Here is a 17,936-nt window from a genome sequence, read left to right on the forward strand (position 1 = left end):
AAACAAGGTTATTTACATTCTGCAGTTATGTTGGCATTTCAATTCAGCCTGTTTAAAACTGTGATGTAAGTATAGCATCATTAGCAAAGAGCCTATTAATAACAAAGAGCAGTTCCATTGCCATTCGCATCCTTCCTTTTTGATATTTTAAATGTATTGTGGCAAACAAAACTCAAAACATATAAAGGTCATCCTCAAATTGGATTGGAAATGATTTCACTAGATGTTGCTACAAGTGAACAAAAATGTGTCGCCAAGTAAAATATGTCATCAATGTTTCATCATATATGTAAATCAGACTTCATGCAAAACCAATTATACCTGTGTCACAAATATCCATTGAAATGTATTGATGAGTACTTTCACAATTGGCTCTTTGAGTGGGTTGCATTTGGCCACTCAACCGTGGACATCTTCACACCCACACCACTTTTTTTTGTATATTCAGTTATGCCAGTTTCTCAATTACTGTGCGAGTGGGCTGGTGCAAAAAGGGGGGGGGGGAAGTTGGCTATAGCAACATTCACCATCAGCCCACACAGAATTATTCTATGTGATGATATAAATCTTATTTAATTATGTGATAGCGGGCAGGTTTGCCAGGCGTGATGAAAGGAGCGCGGTGTTCAGATATACCTGGAGAAGCGAGTTGGACGATTTAACACACGGCAAAAGCATCAGCGTTAATCCTGGGAGTGTAAAAACTGAGTCAACACTGTGCCAGTGTTTATATAATTCAACTTTTTCAGGTAGTTTTGAACACATGATGTCCTAAATTCATATCAGGTGTATTAGTGAACAGGCAACACTGCTAGCAGCAACTAACTAACAGGAACTGTTCAGTGTCTGGAAGCAGCTGGATGGTGAATGTTAGATGGCACATAACTCCCGTATACCCATGACATGTGGTTTTTATACTTCAGTTTTTGTACGAATAAATCAAACGAGATTTAATGTGTTAATTCATAAGCTTTAGAGGTGATGGTAGACAGATTGTTTTTACCGTTGGACAGAGCCACTGTAGCGGTTTCCCCCTTCTTCCATTCTTTATGCTAGGCTAAGCTAAGGTAATCATCTCCTGGCTTTAGCCTCATATTTACCTTACTTATAAGAGAGTGGTATCCATCTTATCATCTAACTCTCAGCAAAATCGCGAATAAGCATAGTTCCCAAAATGTTGAACTATTCCTTTAAGCATAGTTAACAGCAGACTTTCCCTAGCCTTACCATACCGTAGTTGCCATGTGCGGATTTTGTAGGAAGCTTCAACATAGTCCGGGGTTTTGCAGAATTGTCTAATTTGGCCCACACACACTAATCACCTCTTTATATTAGTCTTTCTCAAATAAAGGAAAATGTATTAAAGCATGTATCAAATACAGTATATTTTTGTGAAATACAGATTTATTCATGTAATTTTCTTGTTTAATTAGTGTAGTCTTGTTCACGAGAGCTGCACATTGTTCTCTGACAACACGAAAAAAGCAGTCCATTATTTGATGCATGTATCCATTCATATATGACTTCAGTACATTTCTTTACATGGTTGAGGCTCCTTTGTAGATTAGTTAAGTTTAGATTAAATTTTAATAATGTCTGTGGGGAAGACAGCTTTAGCTACAGAGAAAAAAAGAGGCTGATAGAGAGTAATGAAGATGATACAACCAGTAAATACAACAATCAAACATTCGGAAAAATGAGGCAAACAAATAAAGATACAACATCTTTATATACAGGTGTATATGCGTGTACTGTATAAACAGGCAAATATGCTTCATAAGCCATTCATAATGTCAGATTTACTGCAACGTGTGCTGGAATGAGTGATTGATTCTTTGTCAAATTAATAACAAGCCAATTCTAAGAAAGAAAACGAAGATAATACGAGTACATGAACACACGATGGAGAAATTACCCAGCAGCAGAGGCATCTTTGAGATATTTCTCTCACACACACACACACACACACACACACACACACACAGAGGATTAGCTTTGTTACACCCACAAAAGCATGAATTGCTGCCCGCATCTCTGCTGTTGAGGACATGTTGATAGATTAAAGATGTTTCAGTGTCAAATCAATCTTTTAGCGTCATCTAAATGTCAGTGCTGTAATGCTTGATATCACATCAAGGCACCATAGGTAAACAAAGAAAATGTTAAACATGAACCCATATAAACCCTTTTAATATTGTGACTGCTTTTTATTTTACCTGCTGTGCTTGTCTGGCACAGCAGATATAAAAATATATAGTCTATTTAATTATTGTGTAATATATTACATGAAACTGCAGTAGTTATAAAAGCAAGATACCATTATCATATCTCAAAACTGAAACCAGAGTCACTATTTTCATCTGTGCTGCTTCACCTTAAGATATCAATAAACCCTTGGCAGCACCCCCACTGCTTCACCCTGCCGCTGCGATCACAGTAAACCAGATTTCTATGCTCTGCCGACCCAAATCCTGCTATGGAAAGCTCGACTCCTACCTTTCCAATTCAGCTTTCTATATAACCAACTCATCCTCCTCCTCATACTCCCACTCGGCTACATAATCCATAACGTTTTGTTTCGCTGCTACGCCGATGACATCCCACTGTATCTCCCACGGAAACCTGATGATCCAAATAGCTGCTTCCGCCGTGTTAAGTACAAGACGTCTTAGAACTTCCAACAGCTTGATGGTAGTTACTTATTTCAACTGGCAGTCCCTCCATAAAAGCATTATTGTAAGCAAATTAGCCAATTATTTTGGGAAATGTATGTCAAAAGGGTTAAGAAGAAGGAACAAAATATAGTTTGTCCTCATGCGCTCATGTTTTATATCACTTTGTTTAGTTAACAGTAACTCCTGTACGCCACATGAAATATCAAAGCCAGTCTGCTTTTGAATTGATTTAATTTTACTGAATATTTTCAAATATCTGAAAGGTCTGTCCAGGCTGGTTGCACAGCAAAAGAGTTCATATAAACTTCAAAGCTCATTTAGTTGCACACAGTCTAATTTATTTGGCATGTATTCTTTGTGACTTCATAATTCTGTTATGCCAAATCTATAAGCCAGTTTTGTCTCTTTTCTGTCGTTGGTTGTTACTATGAAAACCTAGCTCTTTGATAGGGGTGAGGTAGCTAACTTTTTAGACTTTAGCATTCATTTGGTCCAATGTGCATTCTCCTTTTAGCTCTGTTTTGGTCTCCACCAACTCCTACAAGAAATATCAGGCTCTTTATCTGCTAAATGTTCCAGCATGTTACCAGCTAGCTAGTTCACCGCTAAATTGTATTTATGCCCTTTGTTACTGAGCAGGTAGAGCACAGTGGATTTATCAGATCATTTATGCTGAAACTAGCTTCCTGTTGCTGCTATAAATGAGGTTGATGAGAGTTAGATGAGGAGATTCATACCACTATCATGTCTGAACACTAATTATGACACTAGAGCCAGCAGGCGATAAGCTTAGTTTAGCATAAAGACTGGAAACGGGGAAACAGCTAGCACTTGTTGTTTTACATGGGTTTAATGTTATTTAACATGTTAATTTGTGAGCTTTAGAGGTGCTGGTAAGCCGATATTTTTAAACTTTGAACAAAGCCAGGCTAGCTGTTTCTCTTTGCGTCAAGTCTTTGTGCTAAGCTAACAGTTTCCACACTCTAGCTTCATATTTAGTGTACAGACACAAGAGTGGTATCGATCTTCTCATCTTACTCTTGGCAAGAAAGCAAGTAAGCGTATTACCGAAAATATCAAACTTTTTCTTTAAGTGACGTCTGGCTAAAAACATTTTACCTAAAAATCTCTGTACTGTATGTTACTGTATACCTTTTAAGTCATGTTACATTTTAGTTTACATCTATCTGTGTATCATTCTTTCAGTTTTAAACAACAAAAACTGAAAACTCAATTTTAACATGATGATGATGATGATGATGATGATTCTTTTCCTTTTTTATTATTATTATTATAAATCCTTTCACAAAAGCCATAGCACAATATAAACCATTGGGAGGAAAATAATTATTAGGGTAGGTATTTTCTTGGTGTTGTGATTGCAGGGTCATTATGCTCTCCCTAATGAACCAAACCAGCAGAGAGCCTCCATCTCGGCTGTAGCCGTTATCATCGCCCTTCAGAGAATATAAAAAGGAAAACACTTCAGCAGCAGGCTAATTAAAACCAGAGAGGTCTGGATGAGGAGGCCAAACAACCCACACAGGTGGCGGGCACGTCACTGTGTGTGTGTGTTTATGTGTGTGTGAGCTACTGTAGCACATCATGTTTATGCATGTCTGTATGAGTGTGGGTGTGTGTGAAGCAGCAATTCATGTTTTTTTTTCTTCGTTTGTGTGTTTGTGTCAGTGTGGTACATCTGTGAGTGTGTGTGAGGCGGTGAGGACAATGTGTGTTTGTGTGCGTGTCAGAGGTGTATGATTGTTGGTGCTTTCCATTCATTTTAATGGCTTCAGCTTCCACTGCTGTCGCTTCATTCTGCTGCCTGCACCGCTGACAGGAAGGACCTAGCAACTTTCATCTGACAGGACCCTGCTCAAATAGGCCATTGGTGCACCATAATTAGTTCAAATGTCGAAGCCGGTGAATTATTGATGATTGGGGACGAGTAGGGAGGAAGACATTTCACATCAACTGTGTGTGTGTTTTTTTTAGCCATCTCTTTTTAAAGGACAGCTGGTGCTTTGCGGTTCCCACCACAAACATGAATCTCTGGTGTTCAGGCCGCGAGAGGATGCATTTACATCGGGCGGAGAAATAAACTAGGGTAGTAAAGGGAATAATTACAGAGGAAAACTGTGAAATAATGTCTTGTTTTTCATTGAGAACAGCTGGCTAAAGAGAGGGCTACAGCTTTTTTCACCATGTGAAAAAGGGATACCTTAGCACTAGTTGGAAACAAAAAGTAAACCACACCATGAAGACTGAGGCTAATTTATGCTCCTGCCAATCATTGGATATAATTGTGCTACCATGGCATAATGGCAGCCCAGGCCCAGTCATTTTCCCCCTCCGGCTCTATCTTGGGTGCTTAGAGGGGTTTCCATCAGCTCCTGATTTTTCAAGAGAGACCTCACAGACAGGAATGACAATGGATTTTCAATGGCTTATAATTATGCCACTTTCCTGCACAATTTCCTGGGCATCATTTGCATTAAGACTCATATGGGTATAAGTGCACCATATGCTGCTCTGCAAAGGCCTTTTGATCAACTCCACCGCTGAAATTACCAAGTGCCATGGCATTTCCTGGAATGTCTCTGAGCCTCCGCCGTCCGACAGTTATCTGAATCTGTTAATTGGATGGATCAAGTCCAAAGTTTGTGGCAGCACAAGCTGACACGTGTGTGAATATTGTGACCTAGGATCACAAAGTGTGCTGAGAGGCACCTTGGGTTTATGGCATGAAAAGCTGCATCCTTTTTCAAGGTTATTCAACACTGCGTCTTGTTTTCCTTTTTTTTTTTTTTTTTATCCTCTAAAAGCAGTGAAAATTATGCTGGGTGTTTGTGGTGCTGCTGATCTGCCCTGCTGGCATTAAAAGGCCAAATGTAATACTGCCATCTAGTGGACATGAGGCAGTAAAACCGCTATGGATCAGAGACATCATGAAATGAAGGGGGATTTTGCTGTACATCAGAACCTGCAATTCTGTGACAAATGGCTAATATTCTTGTCCCAAACTAAATCATTTGAAATGATGCTGTTGACATCTTGTTACATCCTGGATAACATCAAAAATGAGCATGAGTTGAGACTTTGAATCATCTTTTAAAGTGTAACTTAATCATCCGTTTACTTGCTACCCTAGCTGCTGAAACAATCATAATGATAATAATAGTATTTGTGTCTGGGACCTTTGCATTACATGGCTGTACGTCCCTGTCTTTTGAGTTGTAATTAGAGCTTGGACGGTGTTTTCCTTTCAGATGGCTCTTAATTCTGGGATTTGTTGCTCACAAAAGCCTCTCATATCTCTTCCTCTCTGCGGATTTTCGAGCAGTAGGCGTCTCTTATTCAGCTTGAGAGGTTGCTGAAAATAAATCATCACCCTCCCACCAGTATGCGAGAATGTCCAGATGGTTGAATATTCACCGACATCCTCCCGCTGAATTTCCCCATTGTCTTCCACACTAAAATTAGAAGGTAATACTTGGTGAAAACGCTGTGTCTGCTCTGAGGGTGCTAGTTAATTATCAGGAACTGGATTTATGTTCTACCCACGAATGAACCATCAGCGCTGTATTGTGTGAGAGTGTAAAGTCCAAAGCAAAACCTTGAAACCCCCTTAAGGTTTGTTGGAGGGACCAAATGGCAGGTCTCACTGATAAATTAGCTTTCTTTGGCAACAACAAAAGAAAAAATGTCCACAAGGTAATTTAGCTACTAAAATAAAAAGATGTTGTAGTTTCTACCATTATCAAGACACAAAAGCATGTTTAGAAGCACAAACTAATTTAAATATTCTGCTCAACTTGTATTTCCAGTCATGCCTCATTACTTCCATTAGCATTACTAATTCAGTAGCACAGCAACCCAACTACTAATCACTTCAGCTGTCTATCAGAGCTCCAATATGGCTGTTTTTAAACCTAGCATGTACTGAAAGATGGCCATTTAATGTAATCAGTATTGTTCAGTAAGTAGCCTGTAACATAATCAATTAATCCATCTATATGTAAGCAGAGAGGCAGCGGGAAATGACCATTGTATATTTTGTTTCGATGAGAATTTCTTTTGGCAGCGTTTGACAAATGACTGTTTTATCTTAAAATGCAGCGAGGGCTTAAATTCAATAGGGAATAAATCCAACGTTATGAGGCTGGGATTAAACCATCTGCATGATTTGGCAGTTCTTTTCATTTTTGCACGCTACATGTGCTTTCCAAAATTAGAGGCTTACCATTTTTTTGCACTGAGAACTGCATTTTACTCGTGAAACTTGGGTCAAGTACTACATGTTGACTGTTCAGATTTGACAGGGAAGAGGTCCTTGCATACATGTTGGAGCAAAAATGGAAAATCAATGCTTTCAGAGGCAACAAAAATAAGCAAAACTATGACTAATCATTACATACCAGTAACTTTACTGATTGGATTAGTATGTTTAGGTAGGTTAATTGTATTTACACTGCCTCAAAAACAGATTCATATTCAGTGTTAAACTAATTTTAAAAACTGGCAGTCTACTTTCTGCCAAGTTATTCAAGAGTCAATGAAAATAATAGAAAACATTGACAAAAGTAAATAAATTGGAGATCAAGCTTTTGACTTGAGCCTTTTGCTCCTCGTCAGCAGATGGAGTTTGTTGTCATCTCAGGTTTTATTATTACTCCATTGTTCTCCCCCAGCGGAAGACAGCGAGTTGTGGTTAAAAGCCCTAGAGAAAGCTAGTAAGTGGACCGTGAGTTAACAGTTTCTTTCGATTAGAACGTAGTCAGAAAATGTGATAGCCACAATTTTGAATGATTAATCACTTTTAAGCTATTTTTAAGCAAAATGTAAAAAAAATTAAAATAAAGACTGGTTACCAATTCTCAAATGTAAATATTTGCTGGTTTCCTCAGTCTTGTATTATCGTAAACTAAATATCTTTGGCTGGACAAAACGGAGACATTTGAAGATGTCACTGTTGGGTCTGTGAACTTGTCACTGGTATTTTTCACTATTTGCTAACATTATATAGACTAAATGATTGTGAAAAAAAAAAAAAATAGATACCTCGATAATTAAATTAGTGGTTAGCCCGACAGCTTTCCATGGAAAACTTAGCTTTTTCAAAAGTGAAAGAAAACCGAACATTACACACTCTTTAAAGCCTTGAAGATTAACTCCTTTCATTGTTGACATGTTTAGGTTTGTGTTCATCACCTTACAGAACCAACCAAACGTAATCAACAACTCAAATGGTAAATCATGATTCTGGTTTCACGTCAGACACTTAACAGAAAATCACTGTGATGTGTAAAAATCAATTTTACACTTTTATTTGGGCTCCCAATACACAAATCGAGGATAAGTTCATCAATATAGAGTCTGCATTAGATCTCATGATACACTGAATGGAGGAAGGTCTGGACTGATGCAATAAACCTACTACAGTCCTATATACACAATCTTATTTAAGAGATCTGTATTTTCTGATAGTTAATAACATTTATCATACTGTATAGCGGTTGACAAGGTACAATCACAAGGCCCTTTTGCAATTTTAGCCGATATATCCTAAATGCACTTTCACAGCAGATGTTACGTAAACTTTATTTGTAGCTCTATAATGAGTCTGCACATTAAGTTCAGGTGGGGCCTTGGAAGTCCCAATAGACAGCAAATAAGAGTCTGCCTTACATTTGTATTGTTTTTTTGGAACTATTGATGCACTCTTTGAAAAGTAAGCAGACCGTGTTTCCTAAGACAGATACCGAAGTTCTGCCGTCATCGTCAGCAAATGGACGAGGTGATAATCTCCACAGATACAGGTAATAAACCCAAACAGAGGAAGATTCGTTCTTATATCAAAAAAGTTCAAGACCTGAGATTTTCAGTGGAACAAAATGTCTTAACATACAAAAAAAAAAAACATTAACCATCTGTAAACTGTCACAATAGCTGTGAACACTAGCTTCGTCTTCCCTTTTGTGACTTAAAACATGCACATTAAAATCATGTCGGCTTGCGTTAAAACAATGTTTTAAAATCTCATTATTCCAGCCGTGTTCTTAAAACTTCTCATGGTTGTTTTTTTGTTGCAAGCTAGTAGTACACAGCTCTATGCATATAATTTTACATTTGACAGCTGAACAAGAATCATAATCAGTGTGTAGACACGACTGAGAGCGATGCAGAATTCAGATAACTTAAGACAAATAAATTCATTTTTTAAACTATTAAACATGGTAATACCTTATTCTAGACAACACTGTGGACTCTCCGAGGGTTACAAGTTCATTCCTTGGGCACTTAGTAAAGAGTCCAGCATGTCAAAAGTGTCTTTGTAGTCAGTGTGTTGGCCGTTGGAGGTCAGCATGCCGTTGGTTCCGTCGTGGCTGTGGTGCTCCATCATCCTGCTCCCGCTCTCGGATGAGTAGTGGGCCGGGCCGAGGCCTCCTTTGGAGCTCCTGTTGCTCTTGGACGAGTGGTGGTGGTGGTGGTGGTTGTGGTTTCCGGCGTCAGAGTGAGGCCTTTTACGAGACGAGCCGGAGGAGCCAACGTCGGGAGCTCGTAGGGATAAGGAGGCGTTCTCTATTGTCCCTCTGCCGTTTCCACTGAGGGAGTAAGGGTGCGAGTGGCCGTGTTTTGAGTGACGGTGGCCATGCTCTTTGTGCTTGTCTTTTCCAGTCAGAGTCCCGGCCTGCTCTGAGCCTCCGTGACGCTCTGAAGAAACTTTGATTCTCATCTTGAGCTCCTCGCTCGTGGCGGAGCCGTTCTCGGCATAAGAAGGAGGCAGCCGAGCCTTTTTAGAGCTGGTCTTATCTCTCCTGCTCTCACCTGACAGGCTGGCCTGCTGTGCCTGAGAGCGTTTCTTGTGGTGGTGCGAGGAGAGAGCCGGAGGAGGGGGTGCGTACATGTCTGTGCTCGACTCATCCTTCATACCGTTCTGCGAGGCCAAGTCCGCCGCATGTTTCTCTCTGTATTTTTCCAGGGTCAAGACTTTCTGTGGCCGTGAAAACGTGGCGGTGTTTGTACTGAGCTGCGAGTGTTTACTACTAGACCCGCCTGCAGCTTTGTGTTCGTGTTTCACCAGTGTGAAGTCTGAAAGGTGAGGCTCGGAGAACTGGTCGTAGTCGCAGCTCTTTGACTGGTCGCACAGTGGCTGGTAGGAGGCGTAGGAGGCTGCAATGCTGTTAAGGGAGGTCATGTCTAAAGAGTCTGATGAGGTGGAGGGGAAGAAGGAGTTGGAGACACCAGAAAGGCCATCTAAGGACGTCCCCTGGAAGGCACTATCCACTGTTGGGCCCTCTGTCTTTGGCTTCTTAGCTGCTTGAATAGCCTACCAAACAACACAGAATTCAACATGAGATACTGACACTTATTGGTCCTAACCTGTACCAGTCACACTTTATGTGCCGCCCTTATATAGTTGCTTGACAAGAATTAATGACATACCCTCCAGTTTCGTATCCTCTTCAATTTGCTGGGCGTCTTTTCCAGGATCTGAAGAAACTCATGTGTGAGCTCTGAAAACAACAAGACAAGACAACTTTGTCAGTGAACACCTCTCTAATTCTGATGCTATCTACTGATAGCTTAGGATAATGGCTGAGACTGCAATACTTCATATGAGGAGGCAATATCAGTAGGGGAGACCAGAGACAGACGCTTTGTCGCCCTACTTTTTAAACAGAGGAATGGTTTGTGCCCTGGTGCACATATTTAGTAGCATTCACTTGGGCTGCAACTAACGCTCGATTAATCTGAAGTTTATTTTCTCGATTATTCTGTGAAGTATGACTTTTTTTTAGCAACTAGTGTTAACAAAAAGAACAAACGTTCTTACAATTGCCTAAATCCAAAATGTCTGTTTGACCAGCAGTCCAAAACCCAAAGCTATTCAGCTCACTTCAGACAAGAAAACATTTCTTACATTTGAGAGGCCTGAAACGAGGGAATGTTTGGCATTTTGCTTGGAAAATGACTGATGACTGTAGTGACTGACAGTTGGCCTTGATCAATCAGTGTAGATACGGTTTATAAGTTCAAAACACATAGCGGGATATTTGTCTGATTTGAACAGACAAATTTAAAAGCTGTGATATTGAATTTGCAGATACATTCACGGTTCAGTACTGGTTTAGGGGAAAATAACTTTTGGATTATTGAGTAGGTGAAAATGCCCGTAGCGCCGCGAAGCTCTTACCATCCAGCAGCTGTAACGTTACGGTGCGGTCCACATACTCCCACCAGTGTTTGCTATCTGTAGACACGGGGATCTCCCAGTTGGACCACTTGCAGGCCAGGTGGATGCAGACACATGCGACTACTGTGGGCCTGTACTGTAGGCAGAAAGTGGTGAGGTGCAAACTGCAGGAGACAAACAAAAGAGAAAGATACAACTGTCAGCTTAAGGCCTTTTATTTTAACATACATATATACATTTGAGGCAGTTTAACAAGGGAACATTAACATACGTTCAAATTAATAGCAGAACATTAAAGCATTACTGAAAATCAAACTAATATTTTCACATCACATACACACAGCCTTACCTTATAATACTGGAACAACATTTGTAAGAATATGTTCCTAAATGTTTCATATGATATATTGAACCTGTATTTGGCCACATTAGTAATTGTTTTGATTTGAATTTACAAAAGTGGGAAATTTTGAAACATTAAAAACAGTGTTTCTTAATCTCTTAATGAGCAATAATGTCAGGAAATACCAATTCATAAACAAATTAAATAAAATCTACTCACTACTTGTATTAGTATAAAATGATTGATGACAGCACGTTCAGCACCATCATCACTGAAACTTCACGACATCAAACATGGGAACTTTAAGACTGAGAAACACTGGTAGCCAAGACAAATGATTAGACTAAGTTTTTACGGTTTATTTTCTCTGCACCCTGAAATCCCAAACTACACTGCAAACTGGCTCGTGTATTGAAGCTAAAACTGCTGAAAATGAGCAGGGCTCATAGTTATCAAGAGTCTCAGAATCACACTGAAAGTTTAAGATTAAAAACCCTCCTACCTCTGATTCCACTTTCTACTTTTAATATCAGCAAGTAGAATGACTTCACCTAAGCCAAAGTGCAACATTGCCGTTTTACAACAATTTTAGCCGAAAAGCAGAAATTATAACACGTTTCAGTTTTAACGCGAGTTGCATTTAAAGATATTAAACAGCCTTGTAATTCAAAATGCATAAAAAAGTAGGCTTAAGGTGTAAGGTAAATATAGTTTGAATTATCTATATTATTTATAGGTATATGCAAAAATTATGACAGCTTATATCATAACATGATTTAAAAAAAATTAAATATACATATAATTAAAAAAGCATACACGTAAAAGTGCAACATCTTTTAAATACTGTGCAGTATTGTATGTGCAGCGATGACATTCAAACGCTGGGGAAAATTTGGCTACTTCTGTAATGTCACCCAGCCTAGGAGTTACACCGTGACAATAAGAACATTTCTCTATTATTCTTTAATCATATAATTGTAATCAATAAAGTTATTACATTCACCACACTTTAATCTGGACTTCATTCTTTGTGCATAAACTGAAATTAAGAGATCCTATCTACCATCATTTGTTGGGAACATCAATCTCTCAGACTTTCATATCATACTAGCAGCCTCTGTAAAACAAGTAAGATAAAACACCTCAAAAGTCAGTTACTGAACAACAGCACAGTAATATCAAAATTAGGAGCTCATTGTATATAAAGTGAAAATTATTTTGTAGCGAATCTTAAACATTTCTGCCACCATATTTCCTCTTCAAAAGACAATAACCCTACGATGCACATGCATTATACAACTATGTTAGATTTCTGAAATGGTCATAAAAACTACATTACCACACAGAACAAGCATTCAGTTTGCAGCATAGTTTGGCGTTTCAATGTTAGCTCTTTTAGGGTGAAAAATGTGCAAAAAGTTAAAAAAAGAACTATAAACTATACTTACCAAAGCACTCTATAAGTTTAAGAATCTTTAGTGGCAATCTATATTCAGGCTACCATTTGAGTTTTTTTAGACATGTGCACTCCGTACCAAACAACCTTGAGAGGTAAACAGCACCACTACACTCCACATAGTGCATTCAACCCCTATGTGCCAACACAGAGCCCTTGTACAATACACCGCACGCAGCAGCCTGGTCGGTACTTCCCCACACTGGGGGTTCCCGGGGTTCCAGGCGCAAACAGGGCGTTGGACACAGGAAGGGGGGCCCTGCAGGACAGGAAGCTATAGTGTGCCATTACAGTGCAATAATGGGAACAGGATAATAACCTGTTGGTAGCCATGAAATAGGAAGTCTGTGCCAAATCCTTGCTTGCTGAAAAAGAAGAAGAAAGTTTATTTTAGAACTAAGTTGATACTCTGAAATTGCATTTTATAAATCACCATTAAAGTAAATTTAAATTATGCAGGATGATTCATGGAGCTGTATAGATGCAAAGCTTGGTTACTTGGGACCAAAGTCAGAAAAAGTGGCACTTTAAATTATTGTGTTGTTAAAAACACTGTAAATAATTTACTTTAGAGGGAATTTAGGATTTTTCATTTTTGAAAACGATTCTTTTGACGTACTATAAAGTGATTGTAAAAAGAAAGAAAGAAAGTTATACCTCGTACTAGCTGGGAACACCTCACAACATCTGTGTGTGGATGATCAACTGTTATTTCAAAACCTGCAATAAAGATGTTTAATGAAGATGATCAGCCACTCGTTTGTTTAAAGAGAAAGGAACTAAAAGAACAACCTCAAGTGCTTCCTAAAAATTTGAAACGTAAACTGCAATGTCAACATGCCTATCTGGTACTGTAATTCTGTTGTTTGCACTTATTCCTTCGACAGGAATAATGCTGCTATAATGGCTGGCTGAAGTAAATACTGTATGGACAGTACTGAAGCTTTAATCACTCACCCAGCGTTTGCAGCACTATTGTTTCCAGTGCTACAAGCTCTTGTGTCTGCTGCTGGAATGCCTGAAAAAGATCAATCAAAGCAATTTTAAATCTGCTTTCCAGCAGCTATATACTGATGACTCAACTTATCAGCATTCCTACAAAATAAAAGCATTGCCAGCAGAAAAGCTGGGGTAGTGGAGCTAGTGCACCTTTTAGCATTCTGATATAAGAGCTTAACTGTGTGGGCATAGTAAAGCCTTTTAATATAAAGACTTCAAATGAATGGGGGAATCTCCTATGCTCTGTGTAGGCTGTGTAGGAAGAATGGTCACTGGTTTATAGTTAATTTGTGATGTTCATGTTGTGTATTTCGTACAGCATCACTATGAATGAACCCAGGTTGAAAAGTAATAGCTTTTACATCACAGCTCACACAAAACAGGCAAAGGGAAAGCAGAGGCTACTAACTGTATCAAACTTGTGTAATTTAACATTGCAGCCTGTTGCGATAAGTTTACCAACAGGATTCAAATCACATTGTACCTTAAAATACAAATATTTTGCAGCCTGACAGAATACAGATCTGTGTGACAGTCCTGTCACCCGAAGGGGGAATGCAAGCTCTAAACAACCAACACTTCAAATGTTAAGCTGTTTTCTCATATGAACCATATGGACCACGCTTGGAGAATCAGGTCCAGAGTTGCCCTTTACACGACAGGAGATCTGAGAGTCTGTGTCTGATGCTTCTCACCTACTGGAAATACTGAGGTTGGTTTAGGCTAGGGGTAGAGCATGCAAGAGTCAGGGCATGACAATGATTACACCGTGGTCACGTAGCTTGTTTGTAATTTGGTCATAAACAGATTTTCTTGCTGTTCCTTGAATTTGTCTGACGATTTCAGCATCTGCCCTTACAGACAGAAGGTTCGGAATCTGGTCATATCTCCAGTTAGACATTTTCGTTGGCGTCTTGTAACCCTTATTGGTCACCCTTGCATGTTTTTTTTTTTTCTCTGGTTTCGTACCAACCCCTTGAGAAACATCAACACACTCGCTTGCTGTGAATTCTTACATACAGCCTCTCCAGGTAATGTCTAGATAGGTTCATGTGTGAAAATTAATTAAATTAACCAAATTATCCTTATCCTCCAACAACAAATTATGTCAACATGGTTCTTAATAGGGCAGACAAAGCACATGATTGAAATAAGTGGATTCAACATTGGACTTGACAATGGTCTTCCCCCCCAAATCTTATCTGCAACATCAAGTAAACGTTATGTCAAATTGTAACAAAAGGCGACTTCACAAACAAAAAATAGACCTATATTTTAACTGTTGATTATTCATTTTGTCTATTAAACCTCAGAAAATTGTGGAAAATGTCCAAAACAATTTCCAGGAGGAGGACATCTTTCAATTGCTTGTTTTGTCCCAACAACCCGTCCATGACCCGCAGATTTTAAACTGACTAGTATACAAGCCAAAGAAAAACAGCAAAATCCTTGGTGTAAAAACGCTTGTATTTCTGCTTGCAAAACTAGTAGCAATTAACCAATTATTAAAATAGTTATGTTGTTGCTGCTATACAGCAGTTGAAGATGTCTTTTCTCCCAAAAGCCTCACATTGGCTTAACTGAGTAAATTCCATGAAAACCAAAAGTCTAGTCTTAGTTTACTTACGTTGCTCTTAGTGTCTATGGCAGGCTCTTGTGGGTTAGTGCAGGCATGGGCTATTTTAATGACATGCTCCAGCTTCCTGGGCTGCTCCTCAACTTTTGCTGCCAGGAACAACGTAGTCTGAGAAATGACCTAGAGAGAGAAAACCCTCAGTCAGTTTTCATAGTCGGTACCACCAGTAATTATGGTATCAGCCAACACTGCAGTGGTAACGTTACTTACATTTCTATGGAATTTGCTGAAGGAGTGAATCATATAAAACCTGTGCATATATACTATAGCAGTGTTGATAATCAGTTGAGAGCTGGTATATTATTAAGGCATAATACATGGATGATATACAGTACAGCTTTAGAGTAGAAACCTTGACACATTAGCATCAAGCTAGCGTTGAGACAGCTAGCAAAACGTGTACCCTGCTATCGCAGAATAAATTAATTAGTTTACTTTCAAGGACAGTCACTTTAATCAATTTGAAACGTAGTGATAGGTTTAACGTGCACGTACAACCAGTTATAGTAATCATTCATCACTGATATAATTAGCTTGACACAAAGCTAACAATGGAATCTGCAGTCAACGAGACAAAACAAAAGCTAAGATAGCAAGCAGGCCTTAACGCTTCCAGCTAGCTAAATATTAACACCATGTTTACGGAGTTAAATTGTCCATCTTGTCATGGAGGACTCTGTACATGATAGTAAACGATTGTAGGTGGATTTTGAGGGATATCATATTAATTGTAACAAAGATTGCCATCCCGGCCTTTCAGTTAGCTAGCTAATGAGCTAACCCGTATGTCGGCTAGTTAACAGTTATCCTTTGCGTTTCAGAAAGGATACACGTTGAGTCTCTGGCCTATATCTTGAATTAAGTTGGCGGCCTGCTGCCTGTAAGAAAGCTCCCTGTCGGCCTCTATTCCGCCGCGTCGAGACGGCGTGTTTTCGAGCTGCTCCCGGGTGAAGAGCCATTTCGTAGAGGGTCCCCGGTGCACCGCCATTACGCTCCCACAGCCAAGCCCGACGGTGTTAGCATCGGGAGGGAGTGGGGCGACGGGGGCACCGGAAGGACGAAATGAGCAGCCGAAGCTGATTAAAACCGGTTACCTGTTTTCTGAACAGCGCCAACGGTGTTCGGTAGTGCAAATAGCACTCATTGATGCAACAATCAATTTATTATAATACCTCATTCACGCTGTGACATTTTGTCCACAACAACGAACGTTATTTCAGATGTAATAACTAAATGTATTCAGCCCTTTAGCCAGAAGCTAACTTACTAAAGGCGTTGCTTTCCTAGTTGATTTTTCAAAGAAATAGCGAGGCTATAGCAATTAGGGTCGAAATATCCAGATTAGCCACTAGGGGTCACAACTGTACTTTGCATTATTATTACTAATGTAAAGCCCCGAAGAGCCCTTAGAAATCAAAGTTTAATTTTTACAACTAGGCCTATTTTTTCACAGTTGGTGCATGCCGATTGTAAAATCGCCTATCTCCCTTATTTGCCACCAAGCCTCTATAATGGCTGAATTCCTGGGGACATGTAAACTTAAAGCAACGACTCAGGTTCAGACATTAATAGCCTATTTGATTAATATGACAAGAAAACCAGACAACAGCTAAAATTATTATTCATTAAAATGTGGATTTAGATAGCCTATCCTTCCTCTGTTCTGATTCTGACATTTCCATGGGAGATCAACGCATGTAGGCTACAATGTGACACCACATGGTGGAGCATCCTCTGGCCTGCATTACTCTCCTTCTACCACTAAATGGAAGCAGAAACCAAGACAAAAATCAAGCTCAGCGAGTGAAATCTCCCTCTGCCCCAAGTGATCGAACAAAACCAGGTTTATAGCTAGTCCTACATAGACCTAGGCTGCTCTAGGCTATAACAATTCAAAAATTGTAGGCCTGTATGCAACCATGTTATGCTAATTTAAGTGTGGTCTGTTAATGAAATGTCATAATTTTGAATGTAGGCGATTTGTGTTCACCTCACATTTCAATTAATTCACGTTGCATGTGGAAATTGTTTTTCAGGCTCAAAGTGGACGCTTTATCACTTGTAAAAAGGCCTTCAATGAAAACCCCATATCAGTTCAGGGTTTTAAGGATGTATTAGGTTTTAACCCAGAGAAAGCAGAAAAAGCGCTCATCAGGTAGCGCTTTATCTTAGCAACCCGTTACAGGAATCCCGTTACCATTATCAGTGTAGTGTAATAACTCCAACCAAAAACATAATTTCGTCACACTCAATCCTGGAATATACGATTTGAATTGTCTTTGCCCTCTCACCCAGTAAAAATGACATGAAAAAACAACCTCCTCCTTCTCCTAATCATCATCATCATCATCACATTAGGGATTTGGCCACAGAGGAGGAAATAACTGGCAGAAAGTGAAGAAAGAAATTACTGAGGACAAAGCGTTGTTGTGAACAACTTATTATCACTATATTATCTTTCAATCACGCACGTGAAAGGTGAGTAACGGGTCCAGTCTGTCTGCAGGTCCTCCGGCTCGCTCAATCCACATGGGACAGATTCCTCGCGGTCGCAGAGCAGCAGCTTCGTTCGACTCCAGCGCGAGCACAGCTCTCGTGAACTCCGCCGGGATTTAGTAATTAGAGTCCAG

The 17,936-nt window shown here is 39.5% G+C and overlaps 1 protein-coding gene across 5 annotated transcripts; it reads right to left on the reverse strand.

Annotated features, from left to right (window-relative positions):
* Positions 1-7,967: 7,967 nt before the first annotated feature.
* Positions 7,968-17,881, reverse strand: ccnt2b (cyclin T2b). 5 transcript variants are annotated; one of them, XM_039793493.1, is made up of 9 exons: positions 16,137-16,367; positions 15,517-15,598; positions 15,298-15,426; positions 13,629-13,689; positions 13,329-13,391; positions 12,991-13,036; positions 10,873-11,036; positions 10,122-10,192; positions 7,968-10,005 (listed from the first exon to the last, which is right to left on the reverse strand). In XM_039793493.1, exons 1-9 carry the CDS (start codon positions 16,292-16,294, stop codon positions 8,953-8,955), a joined length of 1,827 nt encoding a protein of 608 aa, XP_039649427.1. In that variant the 5' UTR covers positions 16,295-16,367; the 3' UTR covers positions 7,968-8,952. The 5 variants fall into 5 exon arrangements, 3 of the variants coding, with proteins under 3 accessions (XP_039649427.1, XP_039649428.1, XP_039649429.1); XM_039793494.1 differs by lacking the exons at positions 15,517-15,598; positions 16,137-16,367 and adding an exon at positions 17,778-17,881; XR_005638502.1 differs by lacking the exons at positions 7,968-10,005; positions 10,122-10,192 and adding an exon at positions 12,279-12,332 and having other exon boundaries at positions 10,910-11,036; positions 12,664-13,036; positions 16,137-16,371.
* Positions 17,882-17,936: the final 55 nt, after the last annotated feature.

Source organism: Perca fluviatilis, chromosome 24 (assembly GCF_010015445.1).
Source record: "Perca fluviatilis chromosome 24, GENO_Pfluv_1.0, whole genome shotgun sequence".
Classification (NCBI taxonomy): domain Eukaryota; kingdom Metazoa; phylum Chordata; class Actinopteri; order Perciformes; family Percidae; genus Perca; species Perca fluviatilis.

What these genes read in the sequence shown, in the direction of transcription:
- ccnt2b (XM_039793493.1), bottom strand. Translation starts at nt 16,294, where the DNA reads ATGGCGGTGCACCGGGGACCCTCTACGAAATGGCTCTTCACCCGGGAG. An exon ending in ATAGGCCAGAGACTCAACGT is followed by an intron (nt 15,599 to 16,136) that starts GTATCCTTTCTG and finishes ATAATATACCAG; the next exon opens with CTCTCAACTGATTATCAACA. An exon ending in GTGTTCCCAGCTAGTACGAG is followed by an intron (nt 13,037 to 13,328) that starts GTATAACTTTCT and finishes CTTCTTTTTCAG; the next exon opens with CAAGCAAGGATTTGGCACAG.